This window comes from Phaseolus vulgaris, chromosome 8 (assembly GCF_000499845.2).
Source record: "Phaseolus vulgaris cultivar G19833 chromosome 8, P. vulgaris v2.0, whole genome shotgun sequence".
In the NCBI taxonomy this organism is placed as follows: domain Eukaryota; kingdom Viridiplantae; phylum Streptophyta; class Magnoliopsida; order Fabales; family Fabaceae; genus Phaseolus; species Phaseolus vulgaris.
Window position 1 is genome coordinate 7828401 of NC_023752.2, and position 21966 is coordinate 7850366.

At 27.9% G+C, this 21966-nt stretch overlaps 2 protein-coding genes across 7 annotated transcripts; both read left to right on the plus strand.

The window, feature by feature from the left end:
• Positions 1–3854: 3854 nt before the first annotated feature.
• Positions 3855–7664, plus strand: LOC137827186 (ubiquitin-conjugating enzyme E2 28). The gene is made up of 5 exons (XM_068633414.1): positions 3855–4038; positions 4126–4219; positions 4636–4763; positions 4851–4955; positions 7238–7664. Exons 2-5 carry the CDS (start codon positions 4150–4152, stop codon positions 7379–7381), a joined length of 447 nt encoding a protein of 148 aa, XP_068489515.1. The 5' UTR covers positions 3855–4038; positions 4126–4149; the 3' UTR covers positions 7382–7664.
• A 6024-nt stretch (positions 7665–13688) lies between these two features.
• Positions 13689–17906, plus strand: LOC137825974 (thioredoxin H9). Of its 6 annotated transcripts, none has more exons than XM_068631798.1 (6): positions 13819–14004; positions 14386–14505; positions 14896–14963; positions 15884–16006; positions 16512–16634; positions 17441–17906. In XM_068631798.1, exons 3-6 carry the CDS (start codon positions 14943–14945, stop codon positions 17591–17593), a joined length of 420 nt encoding a protein of 139 aa, XP_068487899.1. In that variant the 5' UTR covers positions 13819–14004; positions 14386–14505; positions 14896–14942; the 3' UTR covers positions 17594–17906. The 6 variants fall into 6 exon arrangements, with proteins under 6 accessions (XP_068487900.1, XP_068487896.1, XP_068487895.1 ...); XM_068631796.1 differs by lacking the exon at positions 13819–14004 and adding an exon at positions 14101–14251; XM_068631799.1 differs by lacking the exons at positions 13819–14004; positions 14386–14505 and adding an exon at positions 13689–13782.
• Positions 17907–21966: the final 4060 nt, after the last annotated feature.

The window sequence follows — 21966 nt, forward strand, 5'->3', positions numbered from 1 at the left end:
CTATGTCATGAAAATACTATTTCTTATTAGGAAATTAGGAAAAGTCTTGAATAATACATGAGAGAGTTTTTAGTCAATATAGATATTTACAAACACCTTGTCAAAATTAGTTGTTTAAAAAACATTATCAATTTTGAAATAGAACTTCATGAAATAATATGATAAATCTATAAGGGAGTTTAGAATATTTTGCAAATTTAGAAAACAAATGATTTAGTAAATGATGATTTAGTAGATTATTGTTTTAGGGTTTATTGATATTTTTTGTAAATAATTTTTCACACAGATTTATATTTAAAAACAAATAACGAAGACAATTTACAATTGTATTTAAAAATAAAAAGCAAAGACATTTTACATGTGTACAATAATAGCTACAATTGTTTATTTTATATTTGTTCACTAGTTGGTTTAAGTTTTTTCCCCCTTAATAGAGTTGGATTAAGTTTTTTCCCCTTGATAAAATATTAAAACGTTTTACTATACAAAAATTATTAAATATAAACTAATTTTAAAAATCAAAATAATTTGTTACTATGTTGATTAAATTAGATACCATTTTATAAACTAAAAAAATATAGTGATTTTTATTATTAATAACATTTTATAAAATAGTTTATAAATTGGTATCTAACTATTAGCTACTAACTACTTTAGATTTTAAATTAGTCTTTATTAGTCTTTTAAAGACTAATTTAAAATCTAAAACATTAGTAGCTAAAATCTTGATAACTAATTTAAATACCAATTTAGAAATCATTTTATAAAAAATTATTAATAATAGAAATCACTTTAGACGCGAATAATTTTTTTAGTTTCTAAACTAGTATCTAATTTAGTCAGTATAGTGATTAATTATTTTTTTCTCTAAATTTGATTGTTATTTAATGGTTTTCTTGTAGTGTTTTATTATAACAAACTAATTACAAATAAAAAGGTTATTGTCACTTTTGACTTACAATTATATACCACATATTTCTTTACAAGTCCTTTTTATTTTTCCTTTAGATAATGAACATAAATATTATTTAATCACAAAATAGTCAAGGTTTTTCACGAGTATTTTTTACTTGGTCACTCTTAACTTATAAACAAATAAACTTTTTAAGAAGAATATTCATAATTATGTACACCTTTTACTAGAATTCAATCCATTAAGTAAATGATTTACAAATAAGTTATTTTTAAAAACCAATTTCTTACTAAGAGATGGATTGTACAAGTAGCCTAATGCATATGATAGAAATATTTTTTATTATATCAAATGTATGCACGTGCAAAACTGATAATCTTTTTACAGCAAGTCATAATATGACCATTGTGAGCTCGAGTGTATCTATACGTGTTATAAGAGTTGGGTGAGGCATGCCATTACTTTTGATATGTTTTTTTGTAATATTGGTCACTCAACAAATATGTCAATCCTTGATTTGTTGCTTTCATGCTTTAGTGTGTAGAAAATTGTACGTTTATAGTTTTAGCACAAAACTTGTTCCTTTTGTGTGTATTTATGTCTTTAAAACAAATTCGTTGACTTGGATAGTCTAATAGTCAATCGTTTATGTGCTTTGAGCTTCTGGTGAACTCATTTAATCTTATAAGCTCGTTTATAATAAGCAAATGTTAGACAATCTTAAGAACATTTAATGACGATGTTCTATTTGTTTCTTTTAATTATTTTTCTTTGTTACTAACCCTAGTATTCTCTTATTGGAATGAGTACATCAAAAAGCATATATGTTTATTAACATCAAAGGGGATTAAGATAACTATACCTTTACTACTAAATCATATGACTTTAACAATTCCATAATTTTTTCTATAAACTCCATGAAGATAAAGAAAATAATGATCATGCATTTCTCCAAGTTGATTTCTTGATAAGATGAAACAATTTACTTGCCATATTAAATTTAATAACAACTATTTCCCTTGCATAATTAAGGTGGCTTATTAAAGTGACATTTTTTTTTAACATTTTTCACTCTATAACATAAAACACACCTTTTGATGATACGTTGGTCAATAATCTGTGTTTACTTTTATGCATGAATCTTACCACGTATTTCATAACTGTTGAAGACAATATAATATGTACTGGTAGGGTCCGCACGACCGAGACCATGATTCAGGATCCGGTCCAAGCCGACTGACACCATAAAGACCATTACGCCTAAGTAGGATTAATAAGGGTAATAAACAATCAAATACTAGGTAATGCATTCCTAAGCATGACCAACTTCCTAATCCGACTCAATAACAAAGGACCCATGATAATCATATAAAAAGACACATACTCCAAGAATCAGGTACGACATCATACAATATTAATAGCATTGAATACCGAATTATAACTTGAGCATTAAAGTGCCTTCTGCAGGTACCATCCGAGGACGTTGGGAAAACGAGAAGTAGAACATCTTAAGAAGACTAAGAAGCTCACTTTAAGAAGAAAAAAAGGAAGAAGTGAACGATCGACTGAGGAGTGTTCGAATAGTTCTTTTGATTCCAACCCAATAATATTAATGTATAATAGAGCATTAACTACTTAAACACTCTCACCAAATAAAATGGATCAAATATCATTGTCTAAACGTACCAATACTAATAAACCATAACATAATCTTCAAACTTTTAAACAAAATTTCGTATGACTCACCAAGCGAAACATTATTATTTGATGCCTTTAACTTACATGTCAATTTTGGTAATTGCCAAAGTTAAAGCTGTGTAACTATCTTTTTCTCTAATAATAGTTGATGATAAAATATTCACACTGCTTTTCTCTTGTTATAAGAAATTTAAGGAATTTAAGTAAAAGTGTAAGAAAGGTAAATGGAAAAATAACCAAGTATTAAATTTGTATAATTTATATGTAAGAAAAAATTAATTTACACATCAAGAGACAAAAAGATACTATGCTATAAATTCAAAATAATATTCAAACTTGACATGCAAAATAAAATAAGAATGATTTTATTTATTTATTGTTTGTAATGATATGTTTGATTTAAAATGAAGAAAATAAAAATAAACAAGTAAAAATAAACGACTTTTAATTATTTACTAAGAGAAATTAAAAGAAAGAAAGGTAAAGTTATATTTTCTCTTACGTCGAGCATGCAAAAAAGTTAAATTAAAAAAAAATTGTATATTAAACGACACAAATATTTTAATGAAAAGAAATTTAAAACAAAGATAATTTAGTATTTCAGAATCAATTTTTATTATTCTTTCTCTTCGCCATGGAAATATTGACAAAACTTTAGGAGCTACATGTTTTTTCAAATCTTTAAAAAAAAAACCATCTCAATATAAAAGCCAACTTTTCTAGTCTATGTATTGCCAGTTCCAGTTCTCAATTAAACCCTTGAACATATTTTCAAAAAAAATATTTTATTGAGAAATTGTATATATTTCAATTTTTTATTTAAATAAAATATTAAATAATTTAATATCCATATTTATTTTATATTTTGACTAATTTATCAATTTTATGACATTAAATAAATTGTTTGAAAATTGTAAATGTTCTGATAATTTATTTCTTCCAAAACTACTAACCAAAAACAATGTTTGAATTAAAAATAAGTATAATCTATAAATAAATAAAAATAATTTTTGAATAATTTTAAATATAGGGATAATTTATAGCCTCACTTTTTTATTAATTAAAATAAAATATAATTTTAATCACACTTATCATATTATTTATAATTTTTTTACATATTATTTTTTGGATTACTTCCGATCAAAACAAAATATCCAAATGTTATGTTGGAAATATGGGGACAAAGAGTGGAATAAAGGAAAAAGAAATGGGTATATATGTCATTTGGTGTGAGTATATATTCAGCGAAAAAGGGCCATTTTGTGGGTACTGGTGTGCGAGAAAGAGAGAGAAGAGTTTCAGAGAGAGAGAGAGAGAGGGTTTGGGATTGGGAAGGCGAGGGATTGACGCTGCGTCTCTTCCTCTTCCATTTCGATCTATCCCTCATTCCTGATCATCCAACCACCTCAGCATCACACCAACACCATGTCTCTTTCTTCTTCTCTCTGTATTTTTCCCTCATTATTTTTTACTCACATTTCTAGGGTTTCTTTCTCATCCTCTTTCTCTTTCAGATCTGAACGTCTATCGTCCCAACCATGGCTTCCAAGCGCATCCTCAAGGAGCTCAAGGACTTGCAGAAAGACCCACCAACTTCTTGCAGCGCTGGTATCTCTTTTTCTTCTTCATTTCACTCCCCGCACCACGTTTTTTTTTGTCTCCTCTCGCTGTGCCGTGAAAAAGTATCGTTTTTTTTTCTGGGTTTGTGTTTGTGTTTGTTCAAGGGTTAAATAAAATAAATTTATATAAAGCCCATAAATTATGCGTGTGGACTGTTACTAACCATGCTAGAGTGAAGTAAATTTAGGTAAATAAAGAGTAGGATAACTTATGTCTGTGTTGCAGGAAAAATAAGCATCGGTTTTAAATTGGGGTTGTGGTAGTGTTCCTTGATACTGCAGGCCATCGCGCACGAATAGATGTTGCAACCACAATTGCAGTTGCAGACTGTTTCTATAACTGTGTTATGTTGTTGAGTTTGAAGTGTTTTGTAGTATTTACAAAGGGGAGTGTTTATTTTTCAGGTCCAGTAGCGGAGGACATGTTCCATTGGCAAGCAACAATTATGGGTCCTGCTGATAGTCCTTATGCTGGAGGTGTATTCCTAGTCACTATCCATTTTCCTCCGGATTATCCTTTCAAGCCCCCTAAGGTAATGTGTGAAGTCCGCTTGTGGATTTTTCGGGGCTTTGTTGTTTTTTAGGTGTGTTGTAAATTTCTCACCTTTTGGCTTGACCAGGTTGCATTTAGGACTAAGGTCTTTCACCCAAACATCAATAGCAATGGTAGCATTTGTCTTGATATCCTGAAAGAGCAGTGGAGTCCTGCACTCACTATCTCCAAGGTTCAGTATGCTTTTCCTTTAGTTTTAAAATGTGAGCATATGGATATTTGAATAGCATGGCTCAAATCAAGTTGTGACCATTGCATAAGGGTATTAACGTATCCCAACTTACAGAAAACACTATAAATTTGGAGGGAAAATTACCAAAAGGAAACTACTGAATAGTATTTGTAGTTTTGTACAGAGTCACTACAATTTATTCCTTTGTTTTCATTACTTTAGTAAAGAAGTCCCCTTTTCTGCGGGTTTGGTGGGGTTCTGATGTTTTATTTTGTATTTATTGAAATTGAAATTGTTAATTAAACCACCCTCAAGTTAAATTGGACCAATACTGACTGTCATGTATGGCCATTGTATGCTTGGTAACTTTTATATGATCTACTTTAGAAGTCATACATGTATGACTTCTATTGGTAGATAGTGTAAAATCTTTACTCTAACACGGCGTGATAATAAAACACTGTTGTTGACTAGATCATAGTTATCTGTACTGTTCAATTTGCAATATGATTGAAATTAATCAATTCTCACTGCTGCCTATATGAGTCATTTAGCATGTCTCATGTTTGTGCACTCTGAATTACAAGAATCATGATCTGCTACTGAAACACATTTCTTGTGAAACTGGTTATGCTCCAAAACTGGTTTGAGTCGTGTGATCAATGTGCCTAGCTTTTCCCCGCCAATGAGACCCAGTGTGGCCCATTTGCTGGTTTTCATTTTTCTAGGTCTTCATCCACTCTTCTTTCCCTTTTTCATGTTCTACAGTTTTTTTTGCATTTGCAATTTCTTTTTCTTTCCTCTGCTACTCTTTTATTGGGCCCTTGCTGTCTCCTGACTACGTAAGCTGCTGATCCTATCTCCCAAAAATCCAAGTGGTGGTTGGTTACTATTGTGCTGTTATTATTTTTGTGTAGCAGCAGCTATTTTATTTTATCCTTTTGGCTGTTATTATTTGTATCTTTGTTTTGAAGCTTATATGTCTCTATTAGTTATTATACTTCAAAATGCTCTCACACACTCACACACACACACACATATATATATATATATTCATATTTTTATATGTTAAAATGCTAATATACATGTATGTGCACACACTCACACTTACATCTTTGTTTGTTTTTAAGCTCATGTATATGTATATATATTTTTCAAATGTTTCTGTATGTTATTGTTAAATGCCCCTTGAATTATTTTTATAGTCATTGGTGGTGAGTTTGTGTATTATGTTTTTTGTTTTATATATCATATGTTTTATTAATGATCATGGATCTTACAATCTGAGTTGGGATTCCTGAGTTAGGTAATCCGATCCACGATATGGATCCCAATTCAACTACTGTGAACTTTATTAAATGTGTTACTAATTGCTTCACATTTTCATATAATGTATACCAGTATGTTAATGTTTCCCTCCTCTTCATGTTTATAATTGGTAACCTCATTACCATACTTATCTTTCTAAACCCTTTCTCTGTTAACACTTGGTGTCCTCTGCATATTATACTATCACTGGCATGGCTTCCAAAGTTTCACTCTATTTCTAATTAATCCCTCTTTCATTGAATTGTCCATTTTAAATTAGCTTGAGATCAAATCTGTGATAAGCTTTACTCTGCAGGGTTATTAGTCTCCATCCACCACCACCACCACCACTGTGCATGGGATGTCATAGAGTCACTGCCATAGGTAGTTTCTGACAAAAAGAGTAGAGGGCCAAGAACTAAGTAGTGTTTTATAGGTTTTTTTTGAATTATTCAAAGTTTTCTAACAAAAGTTGTGTTTTAATTGTATTCTAATGCATAATCAGTAGTTGAGAATCTCCCATTCTACTAGTTTGTAATTGTAATTTTGTACAGCCCATGGATAGATTGTTTTTTAGTTGTGGCTGGTTATTTTGCATCCTGGCAACATAATTAGGGAGTGGTGCTGTTTTTTTTATCATCGTGAATTCTGTCTGATGAAATATGGTCACTATAGCGTGGTGAGTTTAGAGTCTTATTCTATCAACGTTTATTCTGTCTTTAAATCTCTCTTTTGGCTGGTCCCAATGGAGGGGTCCCCGAGACCCCAAATAGGTCCTTAGTATGGCCTGGGGAGGGGGAGGAGAGCATTGGCAGGGATCAAAATCATGCCACTCCAGCAAGGGACCGTTTTGTGTAATTGATTACTAGGAATCTTAAATAATCATTTGTTGCATATGGATATCGTTAGTGATATTGAGAGGAATCTAAGGTATAATGGGTTTTGTAATTATTATGTTTTGCTTGTCACGCCAGGTACTGCTTTCAATATGCTCATTGCTGACTGATCCAAATCCTGATGACCCACTTGTCCCGGAAATTGCTCACATGTACAAAACTGACCGGGCCAAGTACGAGGCCACTGCTCGCAGCTGGACCCAGAAGTATGCCATGGGCTGATTTGTGTTTAGATATTGTATATTGAATGAATGGCTGGCATCTATGAATACTTTTGTGGGTTTGCTTTTCTCTTCCTGTTTTCTGGGGTGAGATTATGTTTCTGTTATGAGGGATAGGGAAGGGCGGTGTCTTAATTTGATAAAAGAAAATAACTATGTTCAACCACTGTGATGTTTTATCATGATGCAAACGCATGAACAGGATGTTATTTGTGTCATGGCTGTGTTGTAACTTTCTCTATCAAGTAATGTAGAAATAGTGATGTGGCACAAGTTTTCCTTTATGTTCTGAAAAGCGTTTTCAAGTAGTCTGTTTTGCAAAATATGTTTTTGAAAGTCATTGAATTTAAACTAATTATTTCTTCAAAATAAACTGATTAGATGGCGCTATCTGCAAACATTATCTTAGATATTTTCAAATAAGCACTACTCATTAGTACTGCCTAGGGAATGTTGTGTTGTAATAATACGTTTAAGAAAGAGACTTGGAAATTTCCCTTAGAAATAAAACCAATTTCGTAAACCAGGCGTTGTGTACTTGAGCCGGGTACAACATAGTTACATCTATAGTAATTTTAAATTCTTTTAAACTTTTTCGCTTTGCATCTTACTTTGAGTGCATGTGATCTCCGGCAAAGAAAACAAGTAGGGTATATTTCTCACACTTCTCCAAATGAAATGACTGTCTGTCTAATTTGTAATCCCCATATATTACTTGGAAATGGAAAATTGTATCACAACTATTAATGAATAATAAAAAGAGCATTTGATTTATTAAGGTCTGATTTTGGTTTGTCAGAAAATTGGTACTTTTGTTACTTAGCTTTGCACAACAGTCTTGTACCTCAAATTATTACAGTTTGTTTGTGTTTCTTTTGTGGGACTCATTATTCGAGCTTGCCAAAATTAAATGTCTCCCACCACTCCTTTCTCCACTACTCATTTCATCCATTTCACATCTATCATATACTTACAAATCACAAATCACTCTTATCTGAACTTTTAAATTGGATAGGATGAATAGATATTCACCTTGTTCTCATATTCTCCTAATATTCATGCCTACCCAATTTTATTTTAAATTACTAAAATACATTTAATTTTTTCTTGATTCTTAATTTTGTAATTTATTTCTACGTTATACTTTAATTGTTTTTACTTTTTTTTTATAATAGCTTTAAACAATTTTTATTTGATATTCTTATTTTCTATCCTTGTTCTCTTACCATTCCTAATCATACTCTTGTGTTATGATACATATCATATTACTCTTATTTTAGTATCTAAATTTCTTTGTCTTTCACTCTCAACTCATAATCATACAAATTATTACAGAAGTTAAATTTTCTTTTTCATGAAATATATATATTTTTCTCTTTCATACATATAATTAGTATCAAGCTGAAACCACTTTTCTTTTTTATTTTTAATTTATTCAAACAAACACAAAACTATATAGTTAATTTAAAATTGTATATATGAATGTCTACTTTCATATTATTCAAGACAATTATTAGTAATATGATAAATTTAGTTTAACCACTTTTTGGTTTTTGTTATGTTTTCATAGGTGGAAGAGTTTAATGTAGTAACATTAGAATATCTTTGTCAACACCTTTTATTTATTAGCTTAATTTTCATGCAATATAATAAATATTAAAATTAGAAAGAACAACACATTTTAAAAAATAAAGAAAATGATAGATGCCTTCGATTATAATGAATATTACATTAATTAATAAAAAAAATAATAAAGAAATAGACTTCTAAATTAACAGATAAACTAGAAAAGTCCACTTCAATTTTTGTTGATATGATAGGCCATAAATCAATACATTAAGATTCTAATAATTTAAAAAAAATATATATTATAATTATTTGATATTCAATGAAGATGTAAAATAAAAAATATATTAAGGAGATAAGTATTTTAAAAAATAGAAATAAAAAATTAATTTCTTAGCATGGATGAAGTCAATATACATAATCAAAATAAGAACAACTCTAAAAATACTTTTGTGTTCAAGAATGAAGACTTGGATTTGTAATTTAGAGATCATTTGTTAGTATTTTTTGATTTAATTTTAAAACTTCCAAATTTAATAACTTGCTTTTGTATATTATGAGAGTAAATATTTGCATTTTTTTATAAAAAAAATAAAAGTAATGATATGATGAGAAATTTGCACCATATTATAACTGAAGAGAGAATTTTTTTTATTAAAATAAAGCAATTTTAAAATTACATTTGTGTCATACATCATAATTGTAAATGGGTACATTTTTACTGCGTAATTGTAAAAGTGATATTTTCTTAAAAAAATAAAATAAACATTTATATTGAGTCTCTACTATATTAGCTTTTAGAAAATCAGTTATTGAACTTATCTTTTGAAGAAACAAAAGTAGTTATCAAATACCCTTTTTATGTCAAATTTATTGAGATTTTAAATCTTTAAAAAACCAATATATAAACTTTATAATTATTAAATTGACAATGAAGTGTTTAAAATGAACTATGATGACTCTAAAAAGTTGTATAATATAAAAAGTTATCGTTGAGAAACATGTTCATTATTACTCCCACCTACTAAAAGTTTTTGGGAGACATTCATAATTACTCACTACTATTAAAATATTTGTTCATATAAATATTAGAGAAAAAAATGTGATTTAAACATTTTTCATAGAAAGAAAATTTAGTTTACTCACAAAATAATTCATAAACCAAGTCCGTCTATAAATGAGAAAAATTTTGATAAATAATGAAAATTTATTTCATCAAAATTATATAAATTATATTTTTCACCGTTAAAATAATACACAATTTTCATTTTTTTTTTAAATTTTTTCATTGAAATTATATTCAAATTTATTTTAATTATAAATTTTACATACAATATGTACTTATATAGTTTTAAGTAAGGACAAATTTTTAAGGAAATACATCTTATTTTTTTCAACACGTTTATACACTTTTACTTAATGTACATATTACATTTTTTCTATGTTTTTATTGATTTAAGTATATTTTTTTTATATACATAAATATCGGATAATCTATTTCAGATGAACATTTTCTTCTATCGAAAGACCAACTATAAATATATTTTAAAAAAATAAGTTTTAAAAAATTAACTTATATAATATAAACCAAAAAATATTATATGTATTCAAATTTATTGAGAATCAAGGATAAAACTGCTAAATTAATTCTTTAATATTGAAAAATATTTATTATTGATTTTTATCAGAAAAAAAACATATATGTCGGCAAAAAGTCGAGCTCTACATTTATTATTTAAAATAATAAAACTCTGTCAAATTTACTTTAAATCTTACTCATTATTTAATGAACTTGAATTTTTCATGCAACACATGATGTAAAGTTATTTTAATTTAATTAATTCAAAATTGGAGTGTTGAATATATAATTACATTAAGAGAAAGTTGATATTTATATAATAGTTTCCAATTAATCAATTGAATAACGTTTCGTCTAATCAAATACCTAAAATATGTAATTAAATTTCAAAGTACAGTTCAACATTGATACTTGAGATCAGAAAACGTGTGTTGGCCCACTACTCAACAACACCACCAACAAGTTAGGCTGTGTTTGGATTTAAAATCAAATACTTAAAATCACTTTTCATTTTTCATTAACAAAAAACACTTAATATTTTTTTAAAAAAAATATTTAAAAATAAAGTTTCCTTCAAATTCCAATTAATTTATTTATTTTTTAAATATTTTAGCTTAATTCCATAAACTGAAGTTTCAAAATAATGGTTACATTCACCATGCAATTATTTTCTTGCTTAAAATTCCTTCTGACAAACGTGGAAAGCACTTTCCATTGATCCATATGTGCCAGACTCTCACTATTTTTTTTCTTATTTTTCTGTCACAATCTGATATATTGTGTTCTATATTTAAACAATCCAAGATTCTAGTTATCTATTCAGATATTCCAAATTAATATTCTGTTTAATTAATTAATCAAAACTTTCTGAAAGACTCTGAGATACGATTAGATCTTTCTGGCAATGATATGTTTTTTTATTTAACATTATCCAATAGAAATTACAGAGTGCCATTTTTTTTTTAACTTTATCTTAACAAGATCTTCACAGGTTTATAATTTATATTGCAGGAATAAACATGTAAGACACATAATTATGGTTTTTTAAAAATAATTAATTAAATTTCAAATAATTCATAAATATGAGTACCTTTAGTTTAGTCTTATTAAAAATATTTGTTATATTGAGTTCTTATAACATTTATTTATTTATTTTTTTAAATAATATAAAATGATGTTTATTTATTTTTTTACTAATTAGTCAATCAATTTGCTTTTTTTTTTTAACTTTTTAAATTAACATAAATTTTAAATCCTAAATCTTAAACCATTTTATTTCATTTAATGCAAAAAACACACTGCATAATACTTATATATATAAAAAAATAGTTTAAAGAACCAATTGAAAATCTTCAACGAACACTTTTCCCCCATGAATATATATATGAAAAATAATAAAATTAAATAAAAGAATTTAAAAATAAGCTAAACTAAGTTTATATAAGCTGTAGGATTGGCGTGAGCCATTTTATAGTTTTTTTAAATCTATCTTTGGTACCAAATTTATATTAACAGCTTTAATATAAATATAAAACTTAGATTTTGGTGGCATTCTCTTTTAAAAAAATAACTTTTAACAAGTTAATTTGAATTTAAGACTAATATTTCAAAGTGAGTTATAAATTATTAACTCTATTTTGAAATAACTCACTAAAAACGATATTTAAAATGAAAAAATAGAAAAATAGTTATATATGTCACTAAAAAATGAAATCTGTCTAAACGTACCAAAGCACAGTGCAAATGAATTTTTCAACAGAAAAACCGGCCATGCGAAGAAAAATAGAAATAAATCATAAAAGCTCAATAAAACCTTTAAAATAGTTTAAAAAATTCACAAATATATAATTTGAATTAATTTACATACATATTTATACGGGCACACTTAGACAGTCACCTAGATTCGGTCAATATTATGGATCGTCTGATCACACTCTCTCCATGATAACGAAGGCTGCAAGGTAGCACGCAACCGATCAACTCATAGTGACGAGTCATGAGTTGACCAAGTCAACACGGTTAATTCATAATTAAAGGTTACTTAGTACAACTCTAAACATAAATTAATTTATTAATTTGGTCTACTAACAAAGATCCATTAAGAAAATATAAATAACGCAAATTCAAAAAATCAGGTACGTAATTATTTATCTCTGTAAGTATCATCTGAACCTGTGTCCCATGAGAAGGAAAAAAAAAAGTAAGAACAAAAATTAAATACTAAAATAACCGATCGAGAGGTGCACCAAACAGTGATTAAAAAGAAAACAGTGATTAATTATATTAGAGAATTTCGTAAATTAGTTTATAAGAAATTGATTTTAGTTCATAAAAAGTTAATAAATGCGTGAGTCGGTAGTACATATGCAGTGGAGGAGTTGATCTGTCAAAATCAGGTTGAGAGAAAAGGTTCCTTCAGTACTTTTTTGTGATTATCATAATGTTTTTCCTTTTTGTTCAACTATTATAAATATATTAACTCATCTCAAACTTTGGCAGCTGAAGAAAGCAAAATTTGCTTGTCAAGTTTGAAGAGACTTACATAAGGAATTGATTGAACCTGGTCAGGGTTAAAATCAAGCTTAGGCTTAAAAAAATATTGTTCTAAATAAGATTATTATTTTTAATTTTTATAAAGTACATTACAATTTTGCTTGAGTTGATAAAACCATTACATATACAACATTTTTTCCCAATATTTAACACATTTTTAAAGAAGATTTTTTTTAACAATAATAATTTTTTTTATATAAAACTTTCATGTTAGTCATTATTATGTTAATTATTTTATGACTGATACCTTAAATAACAACAACCATTTGTCATAAAAAAACAACAATAATAAATTATCAAAATAAATAGAATTTTAAAAATATTAGAATAAATAAGTCGTATAAATGTGATATATATTGACACAATTTCATTATTACTAAATTTTTTGAAAATTAATATATCAAATTACTTAAGTCACAATAATTTTTATACTTTTATATTATTGGTGAACAAAGTTTTCAAGCAAAAAAAATGTTAAATTTATTGTTATATTAATAGAATTCTTAATAATAATTTTAATAAGATGAAAATAGTTATATTGATTGAACCCTAAATTTGAGGGTGAAATTAGTGATTAAATAAGCATAATCCATGTCAGTTGAGTCAACCATTGTAAGAGTATCTCTGGTGAGTGAAACTGTAGTTCTGAGATTTTAAGGATGAATGGTTACTTTGTAACCTTAGGTGGCTTCAAGGGATTTATGGTAATATAATAAACAAGTTTGTGCATTCTCCAAGTTGGAGGCTTTATGATTCATCACATCAGAGTCCATTTCAAAATGATTTGCTTATATATATAATTTATAAACAGCTTCTGTCTCAATACCCCTTTTATTAGTGTTACTATTCTGTTTAAACCAACACCAAAATCTTTGCTTTTCACGCAAAACCGCGATAGCTCTTTCCTTATCTTCTCCGAATCCGAGGTGTAGTAGTAGCACTTTTGTGTTGTTTCACAATCACTTACTCCTTTCAGTTCAATTTTTGCTAATTGGGTATGATTTATCTCTCATCATTGAATTGACCCTTATTCCTCATTAAGCAATCCCATCTTTTTGAGGTGGTGTAATTGTGACTTTTCATTCAATTATATATATTCTTTGTTTTTATTTTTGATGGGGTTGTCTTTGTTGTATGGGAAATTATGGAAAGCTTGCAACTTTAACTTTACAGGTATAGAAAATTTGGTTGTGACGTGATTCCCGAATTGTTTCTTTCTGTTCTTTTGGGTTTTAACAAAAATCAATTTTCCGAGAAAGAGTCTAAATATTGGGACTTGATGAGAGTTTGTTTACTCTGCTTTGCAGTTTTGGAAGGTTCTGGTTTGGCATTCCTGCTAGGCTAATTGTGCATTCATATTCTTCTCATTTTCGTATTGGCTTCTACAGAACAAACTCTAATCTTCTTGTGATTGTGGAGGACTGGAGGTTTTCTTGCTCTCTGCCTCAACTTGACAAGTGTTGAGATTGGAATAATGTTTGAAGAGTGAAATAATTTCCATGCCCTGCATATTTTGCCTCGTCTGATTTATGTATTATCAGATTTCACCTTTTTTTGTCCTGTAGTTGTGTGTGGTTTATGGAAATGTACGCTAGGAATTCTGATATTTGGTTCAGTGAACATTTATAGAAGTGCATATTTTCTTATGCTGCTTGATTTGTGCTTTACCTGTGTGGTCTGGGTGTAATTTGGAGGACGATGGATACTCCATTAATGGGGTGTTGCATACATTTATTGCTCAACCTGTGACTTGGCTATTGTTTTGGTGGACTAAGTGAAGTTTTATCTGCTGACATTGATTGTCATTTTTCTTTCAGACTTCCATCCATTAAAGTTCACAAGTGTGAGGCTCTCAAACAGTTAAATGGGGAATTGCGTGGCTAAGGTGAGAATGTTTGATACATCAATCATATTCTTTAATTTGCTTTGTTCTACAGATAGCAGTCTCTTAAAACCAAATACATTTCCTGCAAAGTGTGTAGGGTGTTTTCTCATTGATAGTGTTTACCTGGATGGCATAATGAAAGGCTGTTGTTTGTAATTTTGAACTGAGAGGTTTTTACAGTGGCTTTGTGTCTGGATGCCGTTGTTCATGTGAATTGTATTGTAATTTGTAGCAGATAGACTGAACAGTGATGGAACAAGAATAGAGAAACGAATATAACAGGATCTAACATACTATTGAGAGTTATGGAAAAATTATAAATTGATAATTATTTTATGTATGCAGCTGCTCTGAAGTATCTGAATATCAAGCGATGTTTTATCATTCAAATAACGAAAATAAATCTTTAAGTATATACTGGTAAGGTAATACAGATCATGTTAAAGGCAAATAATTTAAGACCTAATTTTCTATTTTGCAACTTTCTTTCTCATTTTCTTCACTTTCTCCTCCTCTCTCCCTCCCAATCTTCGTCTTTTGGAGGTGATAAAGGGATAATCTTTAACAAAGGGTTATTTTGAAATGTCTCTTTTCCACAACCCTATTCCTGCTTTTCTGTTATATTGCAGCGTTTTTGGCTTATGAAAACCCTATTATTAAGTCAGTATGATGTGATTGTACTCCATCCGTAACTAGAAGTATGTTTCTTCTGTCAGCCTTTAGCCCCAGCTTTTCTGTTTCTCCCAGCTACTGGCTGCCAGAAAGAACAACCAAAAAGAGCTTTTAAGTGTAAAAAAATGTGTTAGCTTTGTCGACTTTCTGCAGCCTCAATGCTTCTAGAACTTCAAGATATATATGAGTCCACATTGTTCATTGATTAGAAAGTTGACTGAGAAGATTCATGTTTCTAACGCTTTTAGTCTCAAGCTAAGGATAGTGATTCTGATCATGATGTGGAGTTTGCTGGTGGCAAAGTGAAACTTATTACCACCAAAGAAGCTTGGGACCAATATTTGGAAGAAGCAAGGAGGGATGGCAAAATTGTAAGTTTTCCATTCTTTTTACTCTGTACTAGGACAGTAACATTTAAGACCTATTTCTATTTTGCTGTGTTGTTTGGATGAACCCAGTACCTTACCATAGTTTGTCTTAAGAAAGTGAAATTTAAGTTTAACTCAACTTTATAAAACTCTCTCACGCTGAGGATATGAAGAGTGAAAATAGAAGAGATCCGATAGCGAATTACTAAGATAAGTCATTGATATGTTCTATACTATATGAAGAAAGTAAAATTTAAGTCTAAATCAATACCATAAAATTAGCTTATTAAGATGAGGTTTGCACTTACATAAATATCATAATTTGATACTAGTTCATGTGGGATCTATATGAAACGACTTTAATATTTCTAATAAATGATATGTTTTCCTTTTCAATAAAAAACTTTCCATTTTTGTTTCTTTAATCTATTCCCTTGAGACATCATTTAGTATTTGCCTAATTTGTTTGCTCTGGTACAATAATTAACACCATAATCACGTTCTACAGGTGATTGCGAATTTCAGTGCAACATGGTGTGGTCCTTGTAAGGTGATTGCGCCATATTACTGCGAGTTATCTGAGAAATACACATCCATGATGTTCTTGTTAGTTGATGTGGATGAACTAACTGTAAGTACTGCAGTTATATGTAGCATTACTTCACAATTTCTTTTTATATCAACCAGTAGTATTCCCCTCAAAATATAAACTCAAGTGCCACCTGAAGCAAACACATTCCTTCAACTTGAAGTAGGACACAGTACATACTAACATGGTGCTTTATATACGATACAAATGAGATTTTTTTGTCTTGTAAGAAACATAAAACCAATTTCAAATGTGTTTTTAATTGGTAATTTTCTTTTATGCCTTTACTTTATTGTGAAGTGTATGAGACATCTACCATTGCTCATAAAAGTGAATGCATTTATTGGATTATTAATAATAAAGACGTTAGTGCTCTGTACTTAAGGAAAACCAGTTACAAAATAGAAAAGTTACAGACAAATATTGTGATATCTGATAAATCTCAACTAATAACAAAATATGTACTTAAAAGAGGGTGTTCTTAACATTGATCTAAATAACAAAGTCTGTATGAATATTATAGCTGATCAAATTATCTAATTCTATAAGTATTTTTTGAATTGTGTGAGAGTTTACATAGACTAGAGATATATAACCAGATTATGATATACAACTGAGTGAAAATTTAACATTACAAACCTGTTTTGTGATGCTGAGTTAGGTATAAATTTCAGATTTTATAAGCAATAAAGTTCAAATTTATATATTTATTAACTAAAAGGAATTAGTTTCATTAGTTTTGATGAATTTATGTATGTGGGGGTAGTAAAGATTGTTTGATGAGCATTTAGTTTGTTCCTGGAGGCATTTTATTGAACATGGGTGTGATTTCATTGCATATGTTGCAGGAGTTCAGCACTTCATGGGACATCAAAGCTACACCAACTTTCTTCTTTCTTAAAGAGGGACGACAACTTGACAAACTTGTAGGAGCCAACAAGCCAGAGCTGCAGAAGAAGGTTGTTGCCATCAATGATTCACTTCCCGAATACAAGCAGTGACTGTTTTCTTATTCTTCTTGTTGTGCCCTTTGTCCTTTCAAGTCACAACCATTGTTCTGCATGTTTTTTTGCCTTGAGTGTCGTTGTATTTATCCTCGGATGTAAATATGAAACATGTGTGTCACATGAATTACTCCAATTCAAAGTGATGTTGTTGTAGTTAGAACAAACCTGTTCTGCAAATAGAACAATTTGTTGTCTTTTGTTGTTTAAGCAAATTCAATTTTGTATCATGACATGTGGCTCCATTCTCATTGAGTCAAGGTGTTGTGACATTTGGTTATGATATCACTGTACTACTTTGTCCCCTTCATTTGGTTGTTGTGAATATGAAAAACCTTCACAAAATCTAAATACAGAGATAGAGAGAGATCGTTAACCTACTTAGCTTTTAGCAATCACAAGCTTTGTAGCAAACAACTACATACTCTCACATTAATCTATTTTTTTTTATGAATTATCGCATTACTTTTTACAGTTAAAAAAATATTAAATGAGTTTTTCGGTTGTCTTTTAAACTTACACTACACTAAAATCATAAAATAGAAACCAATTTTTAGAAACAAAAAATAATTAGTTGTTATATTGACTAAATTAGAAACCATTTTAGAGACTAAAAAAAATTAGTTTCTATTATTGTTAAATAGTTTTTAAATTGGTATCTAATTAGCAATCAATGTTTTTACTACCAAATTTAGAATCTAAATAATGGGTAGTTAAAATCTTGGTAGCTAATTAGATACCAATTTAGAAACTATTTAACAATAATAGAAACTAATTTAAAAACCATTTTTTTTAATCTATAAAATAGTCTTTAATTTAGTCACTATAACAACTAATTATTTTTTTTCTAAAAATTGGTTTCTATTTCATTATTTTCTTATAGTGTTGGAACATGGTTGAATATCCATAAATATTTTTAAATTTAAGTTTTTATATAAAAAAGTAGCTTGTTTATAAGTTAACAAAGTATTTCTTTTTAAAAAAATATCAATAATAAAGATCCATTAAATTAACTTATATATAAGTTAATTTTAACTAAAAGGAAACTGATTTTGTTTTATTTTCTTTCAAATATATGTATAAATATATTGAATGAATTTACTTATAAATGTATACGATGAATCACATATAAATAACTATATGCTTATTATAAAACAGGATTATGTGTTATCTTTTTACTTTAAAAATAATATAAATATATTAATATTAAAATAAGAATATAATATAAGTGATGAGTAAAAAAATGAATAGAGAAGTGGAAGAAAATAAAGTGGATTAACGAAGAAAGGACGATTGGAAGATAACATGAGTGCATGTGCTTTGCCATTTATTTAATCCTTAAATACTTAATATATAGCTTCACTTTGGAAGATATATGAAACTTGAGTTTTTGTGAGGTCACTTAAAAGAGTATCTTGTGCTTTGAGTTTTATCTTCATTTTTTTAAAGTCAAGTATGGAACCTATAATAAAAACAAATATTCTTTTCAATATTCAACTCACATAATTTTCTTTCGTACTTGTAAGTTTTCTTTACTTTTTTTTCTTTCTATATTTGATATTTTTGTTTTTATATGCTCCTATTCCTATCTTGTTTTGACCCAATGAATTCCAAGTTCATTCTAATTTACATCTTTTATTATTTATTTTAATTTGCTCCATGTTTGGCTTGAATTCCTTTACTAAAAGAATTATTCATTCAAATTTCTTCTCATATCTATATGAAAAATAGGTCTTTAAAAGTGTCATTTCTATTAATATTTTATATAATTTTTTCATATATTATTACCATTAATAATGATTTAAAATATTTTTAAATTACATGTTTTTTTAGGATCGAATTGGCATGTAAAATTTTTGCACTATCTTTTTTAGATCTTGATTCTTGATGTTTAATTTTTTATCTTATTGAAATACTTGCAATTATTATATTCCGATATTTAATTCAGTTCCCAGTGTAATTAGAAAATATATACTAATAGTCAATAATCAATAATTCTTACCTTAATATATTTACTTATTTATACATTTTTAGTTTATTAAATAGTTAGTCTCTCACTACCAGAAAATCATCAAATAGAAACCAATTTCTAGAGATCAAAATAATTAGTTACAATAGTAAGTAAATTAGAGACTATTTTAGAAACTAAAAAAAAAATTAGTTTCTAAATTAGTTTCTATTATTGTGAAATAATTTTTAAATTAGTATCTAATTAGCTACACAAGTTTTAACTACCAATTATTTATATTCTAAATTTGATAACAAAAACCTTAATTGTTAATTAGATACCAATTTAGAAATGATTTCATAATAATAGAAACTAATTTAGAAACTAAAAAATTATTTAGTTCCTAATGGTATCTAATTTAGTCACTATAGCAACTAATTATTTTTTTTGTCTAAGATTGATTTCTATCTCATTATTTTCTTGTAGTGTATTCTTAATCACAATTTATAAGTTATTTACTATTTATGTTTGATAATTATATTATTAAACTTCGATCTTAATTGTCATGTGTTCATTAATAGTGTTTTCGAGTTGTTGAGATGATAATCTTATATAATACAAAAGTATTTATAAAATATGAGAATTCAAAACATATCTTACCGTTAGGCTGACTATAAATAGTATATTTCCACAACAAAAAAAATATAATTATTATTAAAAAGGTTCATTTTTTTCAACATAAATTGATTCCAAACAACCAATATTTTTCTTTTCTTATCATCATTTAGTCAATTCCAATTCATCTGCATTCACAAGAAGATAAAAGGATTCTTTACAAGAAAAGTTACGCAGAAGGTACTTTCAAGTTATCTAAAACATAATAAAAAACTATTTTAAAATTCCTTTAAATGAGTCATAACACGTGTATTTTTCCATTTTGACTGAGTATAAAGTAATAAACAAAACTAAGATAAAAATGTGAAGTATTATACATGATAAATATTGAGATTGGGATAAACATAAATTTATTTATTAAAATAAAAGGAGTTAATTTAAGTCTTAGATATTTTTTTCTAAAAATAGTTTTACTTTAACATAATTTATAAAACATTATACGTGTCAAATATTCGTAATAAAAAAAATTAATCCATTGTTTTTATTTGATAATAACATGGTTTGTCTGCCATGGACATCCTAACATGGCTTGTCTGCCATTGATAATGTGAAATTGACATTTATTGGGTAATGAAAGACATTTTTTCAATATGGCTTAAAAATTTTCAATTGTTGGTTTATCTTATATTTCATTTTGTTCACCCATTTTATTTTATTTGTTTATTTTAGCAATGTTATTATGTGTTTCTATTATATTGTTCTATAAATCTTTTTCAATAAGTTTTGAATTTGAAAACTATACTTAATGCTTCAGAAAAAAAAATGTACTCAATTTTTATATTTAATAAATAAAAATATTATTATAGGATTTAAACTAAGGACAAAAAAATTAGATCAATTGGTTAGCTATATTGCAAAGTTTCCTCAGCATCTCACAGCTCAAAAGTTTGTTCCATTTCACACAGATCACACATTGAAGCATTTCCTTTGTCAATGCCTCAATTTTAGTTATATGCTTATTTATATACTAATCTTATAAGAAAGTATAAACAACAACCCCAATATATATAACACACAATAGAATAAAAAAAAATACAGTGAAATTTGGTGCAAGAGAATAAAAAAAATACAGTGAAATTTGGTAAGTGTTCACATGTATGAATGATATTTGACCCTTTTCTCATCCTTTAGGTTAGAGATTTCAGGATATTTTATAATAGATAACTAAAACCTCACTTTAAAACTTGATTCCGATTTTGTAAAATTAAATTAGGTTTAAAATTTAATTTTTATAATTTTATAAGAATAAATTAGATTTAAAATACACTTTTTAATATTTTATTATTTGAACACAGAACAGGTGTCAGATGGAATCATGCATACAAAGCAAACGTTGAAGAATGCTATTCCCTCTCTAAGTCCTTCACACGTTATCCCTGGTGAACATGTTTCAGGTATAATTTTATAATATTAAAATTTCTTTCATGGTTGGTAGAATGCATAAAATTCTTATAGTAGTGATATTTAGACAGATCATTACGATGGTTATCAATAAACCGTTGATCCTGATGATCATCATAATGCGCCTGGTTTGAGTCATACCATTAGAGAAAAGTTGACACTGCATATTAACTTGACCTGCATGATTTGATATAGAACACACACTTTGATACTGTCATAATTTATTCCTACCAACCAGTAGTTAATCTGAGTTTGTTGACTATTTGAAGAATTTATTTTATAATGGAAACAAAGTAGTTCAACTAAGAAAAGGGAAAAAGAACACTTAATCTATGCTTTGCACGTC

Excerpts from the sequence above, each read along its gene's own strand:
- LOC137827186 (XM_068633414.1), top strand. The coding sequence starts at position 4,150 with ATGGCTTCCAAGCGCATCCTCAAGGAGCTCAAGGACTTGCAGAAAGAC. Across the intron at positions 4,220-4,635 it reads ACCAACTTCTTGCAGCGCTG|GTCCAGTAGCGGAGGACATG; the intron begins GTATCTCTTTTT and ends TTTATTTTTCAG. Across the intron at positions 4,764-4,850 it reads ATCCTTTCAAGCCCCCTAAG|GTTGCATTTAGGACTAAGGT; the intron begins GTAATGTGTGAA and ends TGGCTTGACCAG.
- LOC137825974 (XM_068631799.1), top strand. The coding sequence starts at position 14,943 with ATGGGGAATTGCGTGGCTAAG. Across the intron at positions 16,007-16,511 it reads CAAGGAGGGATGGCAAAATT|GTGATTGCGAATTTCAGTGC; the intron begins GTAAGTTTTCCA and ends CACGTTCTACAG. Across the intron at positions 16,635-17,440 it reads TTGATGTGGATGAACTAACT|GAGTTCAGCACTTCATGGGA; the intron begins GTAAGTACTGCA and ends CATATGTTGCAG.